General features: G+C 42.7%; 1 protein-coding gene across 4 annotated transcripts in view; it reads left to right on the top strand.

Annotated features, from left to right (window-relative positions):
* The window catches only part of syne1b (spectrin repeat containing, nuclear envelope 1b), a gene marked incomplete at its 5' end in the record, with an annotated part of 267,667 nt that overhangs the window by 101,364 nt on the left and 145,183 nt on the right, over positions 1-21,120 (top strand). For all 4 annotated transcript variants that reach the window (XM_083634044.1, XM_083634043.1, XM_083634042.1 and 1 more), the window contains 14 exons: positions 283-417; positions 3,769-3,927; positions 4,969-5,177; positions 5,728-5,836; positions 8,287-8,451; positions 10,685-10,852; positions 11,046-11,222; positions 12,529-12,669; positions 15,490-15,650; positions 18,402-18,552; positions 19,366-19,593; positions 19,708-19,806; positions 19,966-20,153; positions 20,895-21,018. In XM_083634044.1, the coding sequence (XP_083490170.1) occupies positions 283-417; positions 3,769-3,927; positions 4,969-5,177; positions 5,728-5,836; positions 8,287-8,451; positions 10,685-10,852; positions 11,046-11,222; positions 12,529-12,669; positions 15,490-15,650; positions 18,402-18,552; positions 19,366-19,593; positions 19,708-19,806; positions 19,966-20,153; positions 20,895-21,018 (2,214 nt within the window). The remainder of the gene's footprint in view (positions 1-282; positions 418-3,768; positions 3,928-4,968; positions 5,178-5,727; positions 5,837-8,286; positions 8,452-10,684; positions 10,853-11,045; positions 11,223-12,528; positions 12,670-15,489; positions 15,651-18,401; positions 18,553-19,365; positions 19,594-19,707; positions 19,807-19,965; positions 20,154-20,894; positions 21,019-21,120) is intronic.

Genomic DNA, 21,120 nt, shown 5'->3' with positions numbered 1-21,120 from the left:
GGAGGGGTGTGGAGGAGAGAGAGGGAGAGGGAGTGAAAGGAGGAGTCTGCTCTCCCTGCATGTACGCCACTTATTATACATGCTAATTGCAGTGGGCACAAAAGACCTCCTGTGGTATGGTGTAGTATAGTATGGTAAAAGTGTGTTAGTACACAATGTATGACAAAAAAATACAATGAAAAATACAACTGTACAGTAAATGGTATAGCATTCCCTAAACGAGACAATGTGCAGAACACATGGAGAGGAGAGGTGACTGATCGTGTGGTGTGTTTTTTGCAGGAGTTCTTTGGTCAGCTGGACCAGCGGGTCTTGAACGCCTTCCTGAAGGCCTGTGACGAGCTGACAGACATTCTGCCCGAGCAGGAGCAGCAGTCTCTGCAGGAAACTGTCAGGAAGCTGCACAAACACTGGAAGGTTGGTCCCATGACTAGTAGTGACTATCAAACCCTGCACCGGAAACTGCAACTTCACACATTGGTGGCAGTGAGGGGTAACTGTTAACTTCAATATCCCGAAATCACGCCGTCCGGGTAGTGTATAGCGGTAGATTCCCTGCCTACCAACACGAGGGGTCGCAGGTTCGCGCCCCCCGTGTTACCTCCGGCTTGGTCGGGCGTCCGTACAGGCATGATTGGCTGTGTCTGCGGGTGGGCAGCCGGATTGAGGGTCGCTGCACTAGCGCCTCCTCTGTTCGGTCGGGGTTCCTGGTTGGGATGGAAGGGAACTTGTCCCACGTGCTACACATATATATATATATATACCGGTATATATATATATATATATATATATATATATATATCTATATCCTGATACCACATATACTGCACACGGCACATTCATATTTACCAGCCCAGCTGGTCTGTGTTGCTTATACCAAAGGACAGCAAAGGGACGAGGGAAGCAAAACCTCTAATGCTGATGAGTGCAGTTTTCACTTGGTGGTGATTGCTCACTGCTATTTAGAGGATAGTTTGTATTTCACTTTTTTTTTTTTTCAATATTTCATTTCCCTCTTTGCGATGTGATAAAAGTTTCTCAGTGAGTTATACAGTAGTTGATTGCCTCACTGAATTATCTGCTAATACCCAATTTTAGCAGCATAATTTGATGTCTTGGCGTGGCAAGGCTGTGCTTAATGACATATCCAAAAGGAATTCCACTTTCCACTGCGCAAATACCTCTCTGCGCTGGGAGCGCAGCCGTAATCGCAGAGAGGTATTTGCGCGTAAGAGGTCCTTTTCAAAGCTCTTAGCGCAAAGTAATTGCGCGCTGCTGACGATAGGGTAATGCCATCTATCCCACATTTTAGCGCTGAAACACCTGCTTTTGCATGGGGCAGCCAATGCCCAGTACAATTATCACAGGCATGCGCTTCTGTCCGCCCCCAATTTGCATTGTGCACGGCGTTAAACGAGCGCAAACGCGAAATTAGCGCTTTTGGGAAGATAGAGCCCCTTGTGTCCAGACCTAACCCCAAATAGGGCAAATCTACAGGGTGTTAATTTGGGGGATGGAACACTAAGATGATAAGACTATTTCTTACCATAAAAATCTGACCTATTTCAGCTTTAAATAACTAATAATTATATTACATAGTATAAATAATCTAATCGGTTGAATAATGTAATAAGTTATTATGTTATTAATATATTTCACAACTGGAACTTGCCACACTTGAAGTCACACATCATTATTTCTTGATGTTTTTGTATTATTATTATTTTTTTTTACTAGTATTCGTTCTAACCGCCACAGCAATACTATTACTCCTAATAATAATAAAACTGTATTTATATAGTCATTTTCTAAACAAATTTGGCCAAAAAGTTGCTTAACACATTCACTGCCAGCCGTTTTTTCAATACTGTAGTTAGCTTCTGCCAAGTTTTTTTTTTTGAGGATTCTGGCTCATCTTTCAAGAGCCGAGGATTCTTTTCTGTTAGGATTTTGTGAACACAAAATATCTCAAAAGAACTAATAGAATGTGTGCGTTCTCTGTCTAAAAGAGTTAGTTTGTAGAGTTAGTAGTTATGTAAGCATTAGCAGTTGAATACAGCATGGTTTCAGCGTCTGAAAATTTAAGCTGAGATAAACGGCTTTTTGTGAAAGTCACTTTAACCATTCATTTTTGGCATCAGTAAGACGTCAGACATCTAAACAATAGTTTTGAACAGTAATTTCCTCCATAACAGCAGGAAACCCCCCTCTCCTTCAAACTCCTCCCTCCGTGTGTGTTCGCCTCCTGCCTCCGTGGCTGCAGCGGGTCTGTCACAAGCGAGTTGCTGCTGTCTGTGCTGCCTGGCTGCCCCTTGTCGGGCGAGTCTGGATGGGGCTCGCTCGTTTCTTGGGGTTTCGGTTGAGAGCTTTGATGAATCTTTTGCGATTCTGGGCTTTATGCTGCGTGTTTCAAAGTGTGTTCCACCCAGTCTATTTTTGGAACCCCCCACCGTTGTGCGCCGCCGTTGTGCTCCAGCGCGAAAGCGTTTTCGCCTACAGTATGAGAATGGCTTCCTCAAGCTTTTCCCTGCAGTTTTGGCTCGGATTTCAATAGTCTGGAGAGCACTGTCGCCACTTAGTGGGTCAGTGGAATGGGTTGTACACGTTCGGTGGCTCCAATAGGAGATGTAAAAGGGTTAGATCCACGTCCCACCGTAAAAATTTTTTTTTTTTTTTAACACATTCACTGCCAGCCGTTTTTTTTTTTACTGTAGGTAGGTTCTGCCAGAGGGTTTTTTTGAGGATTCTGGCTCATCTTTCAAGACCTGAGGATTCTTTTCTGCTAAGATTTTGTGAACACACAATATCTCAAAAGAACTAATAGAATGTGTGCTTTCTCTGTCTAAAAGAGTTAGTTTGTAGAGTTAGTAGTTATGTAAGCATTAGCAGTTGAATACAGCATGGTTTCAGCGTCTGAAAAATTATTTTGAGATAAACGGCTTTTTGTGAAATTCGATAGAACAGTCACTTTAACCATTCATTTTTGGCATCAGTAAGACGTCAGACATCTAAACAATAGTTTTGAACAGTAATTTCCTCCATAACAGCAGGAAACCCCCCTCTGCTTCCAACTCCTCCCTCCGTGGGCGTTCTCCTCCGCCCTCCTTGGCTCTGCAGCGGGTCTGTGACAAACGAGTTGCTGCTGCCTGTCTGCTGGCGGCCGCTGTGCAAGTCTGGATATGGGCTCGCTCGTTTCTTGGGGTTTGTGTTGAGAGCTTTGATGAAGCTTTTGCGATTCTGGTCTTATTTATGCTGCGTGTTTCAAAGTGTGTTCCACCCGTAATCTATTATGCAAATTTGCAATCCCGCACCGCCAGCAATCAGCGCGAAAACGAAAGCGTTTTCGCCAATCCATTTTCAAGAGAATGGCTTCCTCACACTGCTTTTTGCTTGCCTTCCTCTAGTCTGGGAGAGCACTGTCGCCACTTAGTGGGTCGGTGGAATGGGTTGTACATGTTCGGTGGCTCCAATAATTATATAAGAGATGTAAAAGGGTTAGATGCACATCCCACGGTCAAAAAAAAAAAAATCATTTTTTTGACGTAAAAACACGTCATTGGCAGTCAACCGTTGGATTTTGTTTGACGTAAAAACACGTCATTGGCAGTGAACGTGTTAAGACGAGATATCTCGTCAACGGCAGTCAACCGTTGGATTTTTTAAGACGAGATATCTCGTCAACGGCAGTGAACGTGTTAAAAACAAACTGCACAAAACATGCATTGCTGTGAATCTGACCCTGTAGTTTCTGCATTTCTCCGCTCCCAGGACATTCAGACAGACGCCCCCTTTCACCTCCTGCACCTGAAAGTGGAGGTGGAGCGGAGCAAGCTCATGGTGTCTCTGCAGGAGTGCCAGACGGAGGTGACCAGGGAGAACCGCCACCTGGCTGGCATGGGGAGCGAGAGGCTGGTCAAGGAGCACAGGGTGAGCACACAGTGGCCGGCTGGCTGGATTTCATTTGAACGATTGATTGAAAACTGTGAACGCGTTCGATGCAGATTCAGTGCTCTGTAGTTATGGGGGAAGATTTTGATTGACTTAAATCTCAAATAAATTAGCTTCTTCCAACGTCAAGGAAATAGATCTTTTCAACAGTGGCTTGTGATTGCTATCCTCATTGCTATCCCTGTATCCCATGTGTTAAGATTCAGATTTCAAGGTCCAATAACTCATTGCCATATCAACCACATGTATCTAAAAATAGGAAACAGACACTCCAGTCATACACACGCCTCAACGCACCCCACCCCTCTCTACCCACGCAGCGAAGAAAGTGCTATAACACACTTGTTTTTTCATCAACGGGAATCAAACGCATGATGTTTTGTGTACATGGTGTGCACCGTAGCCCACTGACCCACCGGGATGCCTACAATAGACCTTATTCGCTAACCCCGGACAGCGCCATATTGTTGACATACCATCCTGCAGCTGACAACTATAGTAACGGCCTTATTGTCGTTTCTGTTCCATTACAAAATAGCGATAGTGATGACAGCAATAAAAACCCCAGAGTTGTTGTTTGTATGCTGCCGTTAATGTCTGTAATAATAAACAAAAGAAAAAACGAGGTGAACAGACTTTGCTGTGAGGAGCTGTCAGAAAGTTTCACCTGTCTCTCCTAACTATCCACACACCTCTCCTGTGCTGCTGACGTATCCTCCGTCTCGCTCCCTTCACGTCTGTGGACGGTAGAGATAGAAACAAACCACGGGGACTTTATTGCTGTCATTACTACAGCCGTGCGTAACGCAGGTCACCATCCGAACACAATTGGAACGATACAGGTAACGCTAACGGCGGCTAGCTTCCTATAAACGCTGCTCTCACATAGGCTGTCACTTAAAGCGGCTGCGCTATGTCAACAACATGGCGGCAGTGGGCGGGCCCGTACGTGAGTGACGTCAATCGAATAAGGTCTATACCAATTATCATATAAGTAAATGGACTATTGTCTTTCTTTAGACCTTCTTTAGGGAAAAGGGCCCCCAGTCCATCTGTGAGAAGAGGCTGCTGTTGATGGAGGAACTCTGTCAAAAACTGCCTGAGGCCGACCCGGCCCACCAGACTCTGGATGCAGCTAGAAAGGCCTTCTCTGAGCTCCAAGAGGAAGTCGACAGCACCCACCACAAACTGCTACAGCATCCAGATAAATGGAAGGAGTACAACTCACGGTACATTGTGGCCTATTCAAAGAGCCAAAGTGAACGTCACTTCCTGCTTCAGCGCTGTACCAGAGATTTTCTTCCCCAATTTATTTTCCCATAGACATTTCGTAAAATGCCTATAAAAATAGTTTTACTTGGTCAAACCAAACGGTTCATCTATATTTAGAATCGGTAGAGACCATAGAACATTTCACTCAGACCAAAACTAAAAAAGACAACATCGGAAAAATATTTTTTTTACGTTTTGGTCCGAGTGAAATGTTATGCGGTCTCTCCTGTTTCTAAATATATCTGAACCGTTTGGTTTGAAAACGAGTAAAACTATCTTTATAAGCATTTTACGAAATGTCTATGGGAAAATAAATGGCGGATGAAAATCTCTGGTACAGTGCTGAAGCAGGAAGTGACGTTCCACTTTGGCTCTCTGCCATCGTTTATTTTGGTGCGCTCCTATTTAGTGCCATCACATGACTTCATCTGATCATGACATTTAACCTCCAGCATTCAACATCTGTTTGAGTCTAATTAGAAGTGGGCGTTTCCCTTCATGTCACAGATACGCTGAGCTCTCCTGCTGGCTCATATCTAAAGAGAGCCAGCTGAGGCTGCTGAGGAGCCGAGCCAATGATCCCAGCAAGTATGGCCACGTGAAGGCTTCCATCATGGTGAGTCCCATACACTCCTACCTCCAAACCCCCCAGTCACAGTCTCCTCCCCCATACACTCCTACCTCCAAACCCTCCACTCACAGTCCCCTCCCCCATACACTCCTACCTCCAAACCCTCCACTCACAGTCCCCTCCCCGATGCACTCCTACCCCCAAACCCTCCACTCACAGTCCCCTCCCCCATACACTCCTACCTCCAAACCCTCCACTCACAGTCCCCTCCCCCATACACTCCTACCTCCAAACCCCCCAGTCACAGTCACCTCCCCCATACACTCCTACCTCCAAACCCTCCACTCACAGTCCCCTCCCCCATACACTCCTACCACCAAACCCTCCACTCACAGTCCCCTCCCCCATACACTCCTACCTCCAAACCCTCCACTCACAGTCCCCTCCCCCATACACTCCTACCTCCAAACCCTCCACTCACAGTCCCCTCCCCCATACACTCCTACCTCCAAACCCTCCACTCACAGTCCCCTCCCCGATGCACTCCTACCCCCAAACCCTCCACTCACAGTCCCCTCCCCCATACACTCCTACCTCCAAACCCTCCACTCACAGTCCCCTCCCCATACACTCCTACCTCCAAACCCTCCACTAACAGTCCCCTCCCCCATACACTCCTACCCCCAAACCCTCCACTCACAGTCCCCTCCCCCATACACTCCTACCTCCAAACCCTCCACTCACAGTCCCCTCCCCCATACACTCCTACCTCCAAACCCTCCACTCACAGTCTCCTCCCCCATACACTCCTACCTCCAAACCCTCCACTCACAGTCCCCTCCCCCATACACTCCTACCTCCAAAACCTCCACTCACAGTGCCCTCCCCCATACACTCCTACCTCCAAACCCTCCACTCACAGTCCCCTCCCCCATACACTCCTACCTCCAAACCCTCCACTCACAGTCTCCTCCCCCATACACTCCTACCTCCAAACCCTCCACTCACAGTCCCCTCCCCCATACACTCCTACCTCCAAACCCTCCACTCACAGTCCCCTCCCCCATACACTCCTACCTCCAAACCCTCCACTCACAGTCCCCTCCTCCATACACTCCTACCTCCAAACCCTCCACTCACAGTCCCCTCCCCCATACACTCCTACCTCCAAACCCTCCACTCACAGTCCCCTCCCCCATACACTCCTACCTCCAAACCCTCCACTCACAGTCCCCTCCCCCATACACTCCTACCTCCAAACCCTCCACTCACAGTCCCCTCCCCCATACACTCCTACCTCCAAACCCTCCACTCACAGTCTCCTCCCCCATACACTCCTACCTCCAAACCCTCCACTCACAGTCTCCTCCCCCATACACTCCTACCTCCAAACCCTCCACTCACAGTGAGTCCCCTCCTTACCCTCTTATAAGATGTGCTATCTCAGTGTCACTAATGTGGGGGTCAGATTGTCAGCAGTTTGCGTCAGAAGAGTCTTCTAACCACATGGCCTCTGTCAGAAGAGTCTTCTAACCACATGGCCTCTGTCAGAAGAGTCTAACCACATGGCCTCTGTCAGAAGAGTCTTCTAGCCACATGGCCTCTGTCAGAAGAGTCTTCTAGCCACATGGCCTCTGTCAGAAGAGTCTTCTAACCACATGGCCTCTGTCAGAAGAGTCTTCTAACCACATGGCCTCTGTCAGAAGAGACTTCTAACCACATGGCCTCTGTCAGAAGAGTCTTCTAGCCACATGGCCTCTGTCAGAAGAGTCTTCTAACCACATGGCCTCTGTCAGAAGAGTCTTCTAACCACATGGCCTCTGTCAGAAGAGTCTTCTAACCACATGGCCTCTGTCAGAAGAGACTTCTAACCACATGGCCTCTGTCAGAAGAGTCTTCTAACCACATGGCCTCTGTCAGAAGAGTCTTCTAGCCACATGGCCTCTGTCAGAAGAGTCTTCTAGCCACATGGCCTCTGTCAGAAGAGTCTTCAACCACATTGCCTCTGTCAGAAGAGTCTTTTAACCACATGGCCTCTGTCAGAAGAGTCTTCTAACCACATGGCCTCTGTCAGAAGAGTCTTCTAACCACATGGCCTCTGTCAGAAGAGTCTTCTAACCACATGGCCTCTGTCAGAAGAGTCTTCTAACCACATGGCCTCTGTCAGAAGAGACTTCTAACCACATGGCCTCTGTCAGAAGAGTCTTCTAACCACATGGCCTCTGTCAGAAGAGTCTTCTAGCCACATGGCCTCTGTCAGAAGAGTCTTCTAACCACATGGCCTTTGTCAGAAGAGTCTTCTAACCACATGGCCTCTGTCAGAAGAGACTTCTAACCACATGGCCTCTGTCAGAAGAGTCTTCTAACCACATGGCCTCTGTCAGAAGAGTCTTCTAACCACATGGCCTCTGTCAGAAGAGTCTTCAACCACATGGCCTCTGTCAGAAGAGTCTTCTAACCACATGGCCTCTGTCATCCTCCATTGTTGCCTTCAGGAGCTGAGGAATGATGCAGAGCTGCAGGAGGGGAACCTTGGCTGGCTCAGGGCTCGTATGGCTGTACTGATGGAGATCTGTGCTGACAGCGATGCCCAGAGGCAAGGCAGCGCACTGAGCAAGCTCTCTACTGATTTCAAGGGCCTCCTCGCTTCTCTCTTGGAGGTGGGTGAAACTTGTTTTGTTCAGGTACAACTTAAGACACATCATTTTCCCTGCGGCGCAGTCAAAACCATGTCCTCACTCACACCCAATTGTCCCACATACTGTACTTAGTGGCGTAGCGTAGGGTAGTCATGAGGGGCCCCAGTGCAAGCAATTTTGACATGGCCCTAGACGCTAGTTACAAAGTACAGACACACACACAAGCAAGCACACACACACACACACACACACACACACACACATATACACACACACATTAGGCATAGGCTATATATATATACACGTGTTGGATTTTTTCAGTTGAATGAGTTACTATTGGCTATTGTATGAGGAAATTGTATGAGGTCATAGAGCAAGATATCAGAACCATGGACAGAACCATCATATCAGAACCATGGACAGCGCTCTGACACCTGCTAACAGACAGTCAAAGTATTTAAGCAGCAGCACCTGAGAGCAGAGGAGCTGTCTCGTTCACTGTGGTTCTGAAATGACTGCTGACATGTTTAATGTTGATGAATGTTTATCATTTCGTCATAGATTGCTTCTGACTATTTTACAAAAAAGAAAACCATCGCAGAGATGGTTTTGCCTTTTCGAGGGCATATATTGCAAATGGCCCCACTTTAGATCTAATGTGGCAATTTGAGTCATTTGCAAGGGCCCGTTCTCTGCCCAATACGAAGATTCTGCTCTCTCCAGGGGCCCCTCTACGGTCTGTCCCAGGGGCCCCTCTACGGTCTGTCCCATATCGGTCTGTCCCAGGGGCCCCAGTGCAACCGCACTGGCTGCACTGTCTATATCTACGCCCCTGACTGTACTCATCAACTCATCAATACACACCCAATAGAGCTCTCTGGTACAAGATGCATAGTAACACCGGCATAATCACTGCATGTATGGATCCATATTAGGGATGTTCATCAATTATCGAAAATCGATAATTGATCGTTAAGGATTGGAATCGATCCTGTGGCATTTGGATCGATTTTTTCATTTTTTTTTTTTTGGACTAGGTTTGGGTGGAATTCGTTCCTCCTCGCACCACTCCATTGCACAGCCGACTAACGTGAGGTGGAGCTTCATATAGTCTCTAGTTTTCTGGCTGGGCACGGGCCTTTGTGCCAACAAAACTGTTTTAAACATGGGAAATTCACACCGGCATGCGCCGGGGACAGCAGTGTTGGAGAGGAGACACATTGAAATAAAGAGTTCATTGAGGAGAACACGTTGTCTTTCGTATTTTCTGCCATAGGCATTCATTTTGTTAAAAAAAAAATAAAAAAAATATTGAAAATTTTCTAAGTATTAATATGATCGATAATCGATAATTGATCGTTAATTTTCACCAATTATCGATTTTGGAAAATTTTCAAAATGAACATCCCTAATCCATATATCCACATGTTATGGTATTATAACATTATGATTACCGATTTCCTTTTGGAAGGAACAATTGAGGGAATTCACTCTCCAAAAGTGATAGCTCTATACGCATTTCTCTCCGGTGAGGCAGATCAAAGGTATTTTCAGTTGCAATTAGGCTTAGGGTTAACCCTAGGTTGTGATGCTCTTTGAAGAGGTAAGGCACATTTAATCTGGTTGACAGTGTCACCAGGCTGGCAAAAATATTTTAATTTGTGATTAGAGTTAGGGGTTAGCCTAACCCTAACCCAACCTCTAACCCTAAATTGTGATTATCTGTGGAGAGGTAGGGCACACTTAGTCGTATACAGTGACACCAGTGTGAGAGTGACTACTCAATACTACCAAGAAGTAACGCGGATTGATTCTATGTTTCATTTAGTGGGTAAAAATATTCTTCTATTTTTTTATTTGATTCTTTTAATATGTTCTTTTATATGAAATGTAACTTTTCCTCTTTGTCTCGATGTTCTTTGCATTGCCTTGTTACTGTAATGTGCTCTAAATGAACTTGTCTTGCCTATATTAATAAAGTATCCATCTGCTGTAATGTATTAATAAAGTAGCCATCTGCTGTAATGGGAAACTGTTAAACGGCGATCAATAAAAGTCCAAATAGAAGAGAATTGTAATGATGCAAATGCAGATAAGGTATATAGAGAGCACTACTGTAACATAATCCTCGCTTGCATTCATAATAATTTGTTTGAGTGATATTTCATTGATTGCCGGGGGGGGCGCGTACAACAAAAATTTCTTCCGTCTGACAGCAAGGCCTTATTGGTTTTCCGTTGTTCGATCTGCCCAGGCTGAGAAGATGGTGCTGGCGGTGGGGGACTGTGTGCAGTTCAGGGAAGAGGTACGAAGCACTTTGGATGAGCTGGTTCAGGGGCAGAAAGACACCCAGGCTGAGGTCACCAGAATACTGGACTGTCAGACTGTCAGAGAAGCCCAGCAACTTCTCCTCGTTCACCAGGTACGAGCTTTGAATTCACAACACCAATCATGTATTCATTTACGTGATCTTGTCTTGACTTTTTTTTTTTATATATATATTATAATTTATTTATATACAAAAACAAATTCTTTACAATAAATTATGATTTATTTTATTTTATTGTGATTGTTTTAAAAGCATTTGTCCTAAACATGTTTCTTATCATCCCCAGCAACTGTTGAAGCGGCTGAAGCTGAAGAGGAAAGATGTCCAGCAGCTGATCACCAGAGGGCAGCAGCTCCAGGCTGAGGAGGGCTTAGGAGAAGCTCTGCAGCACGACCTGCAGAGCTTAGAGAACACGCTCAGCAAGATGGAACAGAACATAGACTCACAGGAGCAGAGCCTGGAGGTGAGCAATGTTACAGAGCTTACAGGGCGCTAATACAGAAAAACTGTTGGGGCAACTTTTCAAAAATGATTTATAAATCATCTTTGTTGCATTGATTACATAGAAACGTCTTTGTGTTTAATCTTTTTTTTTTTTTTTACTCTGCTGCTGTATGTTGTCCAGAAAAAGGCCTAGTGCAGCAGGGTTCCTACGCAGGTCTGGAAAGTCTGGAAAAGTATTAAAAATGAATTGGATCATTTGCAGGTCTTGAATAGTTCAATTCCAGGTCTTAATAGTTTGGGAAATTGAAAAAATGTAAGTAAAATGTGGTTCAGGTCCAATACACACAGCTTTTAATGTTGTTGGACTTGGAGACCCACTTTGAGTCCACAAATAAACGACTAGTCGACTACTAAGCACAGTGTCGATTAGTGGTTTTACTAGTCGACTAGTCGACTAGTCTATGAATGCCCTATTATGCACAGTATCCATTTTCTGTATCGATCTTTCTTGGGTCTTGTCCATTATAACAATAATTACCTCTGCCAACAAAAGTTGTGTTATGCTGTTTTCAATTCACCCCTGACTGTCTGTCTATGCAAAATATCTCAAAACCTTACAAACAGATTTGGCTGAAAAGTTGTGGACTGCTAGCGCTTCACCCAAAGATCAGTTGATTAGATTTTGGTGACGATCTCGGATATCTTTGATTATACGATTGTTTTTTTAGTCCTGAACTATTATGCTGCATTCAAGTGCTGGTGGGAAGGTCCGACATATGGGAAATCCAAGTTGGCTGCTAAACAGCACAGCATTGCATTCAGGTGCTATTTTCTTGGAAAATTAAACCCGGAATAGAAACAATAATTGAACAAACTGTTACGAGTACCTTCTAGTTGTCAGTGATTTTGATCTGTGCTAATGCTTTAGAGCTCAGATTCACCCCGGGCCACATCAGCATTATGGTTGCCCTCAAAGGGCCGATTGTAAATGTAACACGATATAAATGTATCCAGCCTACTTGTTATAATATTTCATAATTGCCTCTGATTCGGTTATTATTGTTTTTTTAGTAATAACTTAATACTTAATAACTAGCTCTGAAAGCAGAATTATAGGGAAAACAATGGCAAACAGACAACTAGTAGCCTACAACTATTATTCCATTTAACAATAGCTATTTTAAGCCATATTACGAAGAATTGTATTGCACAAATTGTATTCTTTGCTAGCTCTCGCGGGCCACATAAAATGAGGTGCGGGGGCCGGATCTGGCCCCCGGGCCGTGAGTTTGACACATGTGGTTCAGACTTCTTGTCATCCACAGGTCACACTGGCAGCCTGGCAGGAGTTTGACAGCCAACAGGTGGCAGTGCAGGACTTTGTCAACAAGGCCCGCTTCACCATGGAGAGAGACCTCAACTTCAGCAGTCCAGAGAGCCTGGCTGGTGAACTGGACCAGGCCAGAGTGAGTCAAATTGGCTGGTTGCGGTCACTTAACACGTTAACTGCCAGCGACGTATGCATACGTCAAAAAAAATCCAGCGCTTCACTGCCAAGGACGTATGGATACGTCAAAAAAATCGTTTTTTTTTTTTTGACGGTGGGGCGTTGATCAATCCCTTTTACGTCTCCTATACAATTATTGGAGGTATTGAATGTGTATAATCTATTTTACCGACCCACTAAGTGTTGACAGTGCTCCCCCAGACGAGCGAAATCAAAGAAAAAGGGAGCAAGCCATTCAAGGAAATGGCGAGGCGATTTTACAGTATTACATTCTCATGAAAATGGTTGGGGGAAAACGCTCTCGTTTTCGCGCTGATTGCTGGCGATGCGGGATTGCAAATTTACATAATACATTACAGGTGGAACACACTTTGAAACACGCAGCATAAATATGACCAGAATCGCAAAAGCTTCTCTCAACCAAAACTCCCAAGAAGCGAGCGAGTCCATGCCGACTTCCTCAAACAGCAGCCTGCAGACAGGCACAGGACAGCAGCAAAAGCACTGAGACTGGGGCCGCTGCAGCCAAGAAGAGGGAGGAGTTGAAGCAACTCTGCCTCTCGCTCTCTCCCTCTCTCTCTCTCTCTCTCTCTCGCTCTCTCTCTCTCCCTCCCTCCCTCTCTCTCTCTCTCTCTCTCTCTCCCTCTCCCCCTCTCACTAGGATTAAACCTAGTGCGTCTCCCTCCCGAGAGGGAGGGAGAGAGAGAGAGAGGGAGGGAGAGCGAGAGGGAGGGAGAGAGAGAGAGAGAGAGAGAGAGAGGGAGGGAGAGCGAGGGGAAGGGAGAGAGAGAGAGAGAGCGAGAGGGGGAGGGAGAGAGAGAGAGAGAGAGAGCCAAAAATGAATGGTTAAAGTGACAGTTCTATCGAATTTCACAAAAAGCTGTTTATCTCTGAATATTTTTTCTGATGCTAAAACCATGCTGTATTCAACTGCTAATGCTTACATAACTACTAACTCTACAAACTAACTCTTTTAGACAGAGAAAGTACACATTCTATTAGTACTTTTGAGATATTGTATGTTCACAAACTCCAAGCAGAAAATAATCCTCGGCGCTTGTAAAATGAGCCACAATCCTCAAAAAACGGCTTGGCAGAAGCTACCTACAGCAAGAAAAAAACGGCTGGCAGTCAATGTGTTAAAGGGATACGCCACCTTTTCGGGAGTTTGACTCATTCGCAATATCCTCCCTACATAAACAAGATACACACTGGGCTCTATTCTCCCACAGGCCATCGGCGCTATTACGGGCCTTAACCGCAAAGAAACGTGCCTTGCGCCTGTTTCAGCAAGATAGCAATAGGCTTTAGGCTGCCAAATGCGCTTTAGGCCGAATGGGCGTGGCGCAGTCCCAAAGTGGGCGTGTCGGCGCTAAATACCAGCCTAGTGATATCTTGGGACCTGGCGTACATTTAGCGCTTTGCGCTTTTGAAAAGCAGGCCTATTCTGTGCCTTCACTGCCTCTTCTCTGTCACCCTTCTCTCTCTCTCTCTCTGAGTTCCCAGCATGCATTGTGTTTCTCCAATTCGCTACTAAATAGCAACCAAATGAGCCAAAATAGATATAAAAGGTAGTTCTAAATTAATGTGTAATGGTAACACAGCCTGCCATTGTCAACATTTCAATATTGGACCAAATAAAACATCGAAATGAAAACACCACCCTATGTGAAACATATATGTCCTCCTGGGCCTATATATACCCCTTGTCGAGTTAACGTGATTTAGAGAAGTAACAGCGGAACGCGCTTCGGAACGCGCTTCTAATGGCATCTGCTATACTGTGATGTCCCTCCAATAACTTGGCCCTATTTCACATTTAGTTTTACAATAAAAACACATTTATGCAATGACTTGACATAATGTAGGCTATATTTATGTGCATCATCCTTCCTGCAGCAGGCGAGAGAAAATGATATCTTTCTGGACAAACTTTCACCAATCTAATAGGCTATATTTTTCTAGCTGATGTATAGAACATTATTTTCACTTTGATATTGCTATAGTGTAGCGTATTTACATGCTTGCAGTATTTAAACTGCAGTTAGATTGGTTTGAGAAGCATCATAATATGGAATAATAGCCGATATATGGAGACAGACGGGATGAAGGGAGGTGGGGGGGGATCAGAGGCTTGGGTTTCGTCTGGTTTTGCGGGACCAGTGGAATTGGAGCTAAAAAGGCAAGCGTGCCATTCGTTTATTGCACTTATCCAATGAGCATGACAGTGCATAATTTTACGCCTAAAAGGCGTGGTTGTAATGCTTTGGGCTGCATCTAGCGCCAGCACGACGATATCAAGTGCGCCTGTCCACGCCCACTGCTTTGATCTGCGCCTGCCGCTCGGCCTAGAAACTGCGCCGATGCAACGATAGGGCCCACTGCCTTCACCGCCGCCACTCTGCCCGCAGTATAGAGCTACAGTCGTCAAGTTAGTTAGGATAGCTACGGATTACGATAGAATGGAGGCTAATGGACAGCCGTTCAAAATCACCAAAAACACACATCTCACAGCGCCAAAACACATGTTGTGCTTCGGGTACTCACCACACAATGAAATATTACTGTTATTACACTGTTATTACACTGTATACTGGGTGGAGAGTGACGGCGAAGACACTGTGCATCTTGTTTATGTAGGGGGGGTTATGGCAAATGAACTCCCGAAAAAGTGGCGTATCCCTTTAAGGGCACATATTCTTTGGTTGATTCTTGACATTTGTGGGAGAGATAAAAATATTTTAGACAATTGTAGTAATATTCTCTGTTTCTTAACCAGGTGTTATCGAAGCAATGTGAGGCAGAAGCCTCTCATATGAACACCTTGCTGAGGAGAACCACAGAAATTCAGCTTGGTCCAAAGAACAAGACTCTGCTCTTACACCAAGCGCGCTCCCTCAGTGAGCAAGTGGACAAAGTAGAGGCTTGCCTCAAAAAAGAGTAAGATGGTCCATTCTGATTCAATAACTTACTGTCACATGATATATACTGATTCAATAACTTACTGTCACATTACTGTCACATGATATATTCTGATTCAATAACTTACTGTCACATGATATATTCTGATTCAATAACTTACTGTCACATGATATATTCTGATTCAATAACTTACTGTCACATGATATATTCTGATTCAATAACTTACTGTCACATGATATATTCTGATTCAATAACTTACTGTCACATGATATATTCTGATTCAATAACTTACTGTCACATGATATATTCTGATTCAATAACTTACTGTCACATGATATATTCTGATTCAATAACTTACTGTCACATGATATATTCTGATTCAATACCTTACTGTCACATGATATATTCTGATTCAATAACTTACTGTCACATTACTGTCACATGATATATTCTGATTCAATAACTTACTGTCACATGATATATTCTGATTCAATAACTTACTGTCACATGATATATTCTGATTCAATAACTTACTGTCACATGATATATTCTGATTCAATAACTTACTGTCACATGATATATTCTGATTCAATAACTTACTGTCACATGATATATTCTGATTCAATACCTTACTGTCACATGATATATTCTGATTCAATAACTTACTGTCACATTACTGTCACATGATATATTCTGATTCAATAACTTACTGTCACATGATATATTCTGATTCAATAACTTACTGTCACATGATATATTCTGATTCAATACCTTACTGTCACATGATATATACTGATTCAATAACTTACTGTCACATTACTGTCACATGATATATTCTGATTCAATAACTTACTGTCACATGATATATTCTGATTCAATAACTTACTGTCACATGATATATTCTGATTCAATAACTTACTGTCACATGATATATTCTGATTCAATAACTTACTGTCACGTGATATATTCTGATTCAATAACTTACTGTCACATGATATATTCTGATTCAATAACTTACTGTCACATGATATATTCTGATTCAATAACTTACTGTCACATGATATATTCTGATTCAATACCTTACTGTCACATGATATATTCTGATTCAATACCTTACTGTCACATGATATATTCTGATTCAATAACTTACTGTCACATGATATATTCTGATTCAATACCTTACTGTCACATGATATATTCTGATTCAATACCTTACTGTCACATGATATATTCTGATTCAATAACTTACTGTCACATGATATATTCTGATTCAATAACTTACTGTCACATGATATATTCTGATTCAATAACTTACTGTCACATGATATATTCTGATTCAATAACTTACTGTCACATGATATATTCTGATTCAATAACTTACTGTCACATGATATATTCTGATTCAATACCTTACTGTCACATGATATATTCTGATTCAATAACTTACTGTCACATGATATATTCTGATTCAATACCTTACTGTCACATGATACATTCTGATTCAATAACTTACTGTCACATGATATATTCTGATTCAATACCTTACTGTCACATGATACATTCTGATTCAATAACTTACTGTCACATGATATATTCTGATTCAATAACTTACTGTCACATGATATATACTGATTCAATAACTTACTGTCACATGATATATTCTGATTCAATACCTTACTGTCACATGATATATTCTGATTCAATAACTTACTGTCACATGATATATTCTGATTCAATAACTTACTGTCACATGATATATTCTGATTCAATAACTTACTGTCACGTGATACATTCTGATTCAATAACTTACTGTCACATGATATATTCTGATTCAATAACTTACTGTCACGTGATACATTCTGATTCAATAACTTACTGTCACATGATATATTCTGATTCAATAACTTACTGTCACATGATATATTCTGATTCAATAACTTACTGTCACATGATATATTCTGATTCAATAACTTACTGTCACATGATATATTCTGATTCAATAACTTACTGTCACATGATTTCTGATTCAATAACTTACTGTCACATGATATATTCTGATTCAAGAACTTACTGTCACATGATATATTCTGATTCAATAACTTACTGTCACATGATTTCTGATTCAATAACTTACTGTCACATGATATATTCTGATTCAATACCTTACTGTCACATGATATATTCTGATTCAATAACTTACTGTCACATGATATATTCTGATTCAATAACTTACTGTCACGTGATATATTCTGATTCAATAACTTACTGTCACGTGATATATTCTGATTCAATAACTTACTGTCACATGATATATTCTGATTCAATAACTTACTGTCACGTGATATATTCTGATTCAATAACTTACTGTCACATGATATATTCTGATTCAATAACTTACTGTCACATTACTGTCACATGATATATTCTGATTCAATACCTTACTGTCACATGATATATTCTGATTCAATAACTTACTGTCACATGATATATTCTGATTCAATACCTTACTGTCACATGATATATTCTGATTCAATACCTTACTGTCACATGATATATTCTGATTCAATAACTTACTGTCACATGATATATTCTGATTCAATAACTTACTGTCACATGATATATTCTGATTCAATAACTTACTGTCACATGATATATTCTGATTCAATAACTTACTGTCACATGATATATTCCACTAGTATTTAGCCCATGTTGGATTTGTGGTGTGTTTTAAGTGGTTATTATATTGTAACGGCTGCTCCTGTGCTCCAGTGTCAAGACTCTTGAAGGAATGAAAATTCAGTGGGACCGGTTTGGAAGTGGGTTTGAGGCCTTTTCCTTGTGGATATCCGACAAGGAAAAACAGCTGGATGTCCTGAAATGTTCTACTCTGCCTCTTGACCAACAGATCGACACAGTGAAGGTACTTCTGTGAAGGTCTTCTAACATTCCCTAGTAAAGATATATGAAAATGCCCAGGTCGTATTAATAATTGGTACAGATCATTTGACATATATACTGTGAACCAGTATACTAAGAATGTACATTTTAAAATGAAGGTAGTGATTCAGTATTCCCAGGAAACATTTGAATAAATCTTTGTGCCCAAAAAACTGCCCAGTGTATCACCACCTGTATCACCACCAGTGTTGGGCAAGTTACTTTCAAAATGTAATATACTATTACTAGTTACTTCCATTTGAAAGTAATAAGTTACTTTACAAAATTACTGTCTGTGTAGAGTAACTCGTTACACTACTTTTGCATTACTTTTACCAAAACAACAGCAGCAGCAGAATGACATGGTCATCCCGAAAAATAATTTAAACCGCCTTGAACTTCAGTGTAAACAATCGAAAATTCTAAATGTTATTCTTTTCCTTTTGTTATTGTCATCTGTAGTGGTCTGTGTTTGCATAAAAACACACAGTTTGCTTAGGAAATGATTGTATCTTTTTTAAATATGTGCTTTGATAAAAAAAATAAAAAAAAGTAACTACAATTTGTAACTTGAGTTACTTGACAAAGTAACTGGTATAATATTACTGAAATCCTATAAGTAATAAAGTTATATTACTGAGTTACAGCTAAAAGTAATATATTACATGTAATATGTTACTTTTGTAATGAGTTACCCCCAACACTGATCACCACCCTTGACCAGTTATGAAGTGACTCAGTGCACTACAGTATCTCAATCTCGCTTACTATCTTGCATCCTTATCTGCATCTCCAGGCTGTGGGTGCAGAGCTTAAAGAGCGGGCTGAGGTTCTGTCTCAGCTGGAGGCGGATTCCCAGGCGCTGGCCCAGTTTGTGTCTTCAGGGGAGGCAGCCCGCATCAAGGCTCGCCTGACCCAGATCGGCAGGTACTGGGAGGAGCTGAAGGAGAGCGTGCAGCAGCTTGATGGACAGCTGGAGGAAAGCTTCTCTCACCAGCAGAGGTTCAACACCAGCCTGGAGGAGGTAGACTAGGCTGATTGGAGGAGGAATTGAATTGTTTCATAATGTCATGACAATATACAGCAAGGCACACAAGTATGGGGATACAATTAAGTTCGCATCTCAATTGTCTCTCAGGTACAAGCAACGCTTCGTGAACTACATGCAAAACTGGAGCACCCTATCAAATCCTGCACTTCCTCATCTGAGACCTACAAAGCTCTTCAGAACCACGTGGTATTCAGTTGTTTTAATGATCTTTCCTGGTCTATTCTCTTTTACTTACCCACAATATATGGTGGTGAACTGCAACACATAGGTGTTCTTCTGTGTCTGTCCTCCAGCACACCGGTAATGCTGTGTGTGGCTCAATGTCTTGTCTTGTTGTTCCCCCAGGATGTGGCTCAGAGTCTGGAGAGGCTGAAGGCCACCTTGCTGTCCCTGTCAGCTGGTGCCCGTAGACTCAGTGACAAGGAGCACGCAGAGAGGACAGTGACAGAAGTACAAACCGACTATGAGCAAAATGTCCAGCAGGCGAAGGATAAACAGAGCACTCTGGAGAACCTGCTGTCGCTCTGGCAAAAGTAAGACATATTTATACAAAGTAACCCTAAATGATCTTAATAGGCCATGAACATACATGCGCAGGATTTAGGAGGGGACAGAGTCAGACCTTAGTCATAATTGTAAAAACCCTGGAAACCGAAATCCACAAAAAGACTTGAGGCTTGACTTGTGCGAGCAGAATATCTGAGACGTGCCCTGACTTGACGTTTTCATCATTTTTTTTTATCCATTATTGCATTGAAAAGTCGTAGCTAATTTGTTTTAAGATCATAAATTACACCAGACTCTTGATTTTGTTCTTACTTGGTTTGGTGTTCAACATTTAGACCTGAGACTGAACATGAATGACATGACCTACATTAAGACTTGGGACTTGTGTCTCAAGACTTGAGCCTGACTTTGGAGAAAAGTAAAAAAAAAAATCTTCCACTGGCAGCAAATCAGCACAACTTAGACTGTGCACTTTCACCCCATTTACACCTGTGACCTCATTAAAAACCAGGTGTAAATGGGGTGAAAGAGATCGAACACAATGTGAGCCAGACTACCTCCAGATGTGGTCAGGAAGATCTGATCACATCCTGATCACGATGCATTTACACCTGGCATTTACATTCGTTTTTCCATATCCAGATAACATCCAGATAACTTATCCGGATACAGGTCACATTTAAAAAAACAGGTATGAACGGGGTGTGTGAAGCATACATCTAGATGTTGCTCTTTCAGACATTGGTGTGTCTATTGTTATGCTGCAGGTACGAGAAGGATCGTTCAAACTTTGTTTCCTGCTTGGAGAGAAGTGAGTCGGCATCCAAACCGGAGAGTCACGGTCTATCGGCTGATAAGACCAAGCTCCACTGTGAGCTCCAGGATTTACAGGTACAATACAAGACATAATTAATCACACAAAACATTTTAAAGGTAATACAGGAGATAATTTTGAGTGCAATGTAGAAGAAAATTATTTTAAAAATTATTTGT

The sequence above is a fragment of the Poromitra crassiceps genome (genome assembly GCF_964638095.1).
Source record: "Poromitra crassiceps genome assembly, chromosome: 3".
In the NCBI taxonomy this organism is placed as follows: domain Eukaryota; kingdom Metazoa; phylum Chordata; class Actinopteri; order Beryciformes; family Melamphaidae; genus Poromitra; species Poromitra crassiceps.
The sequence above is the reverse complement of the archived record's forward strand: the minus strand, read 5'-3'. Positions and strand labels throughout refer to the sequence as shown.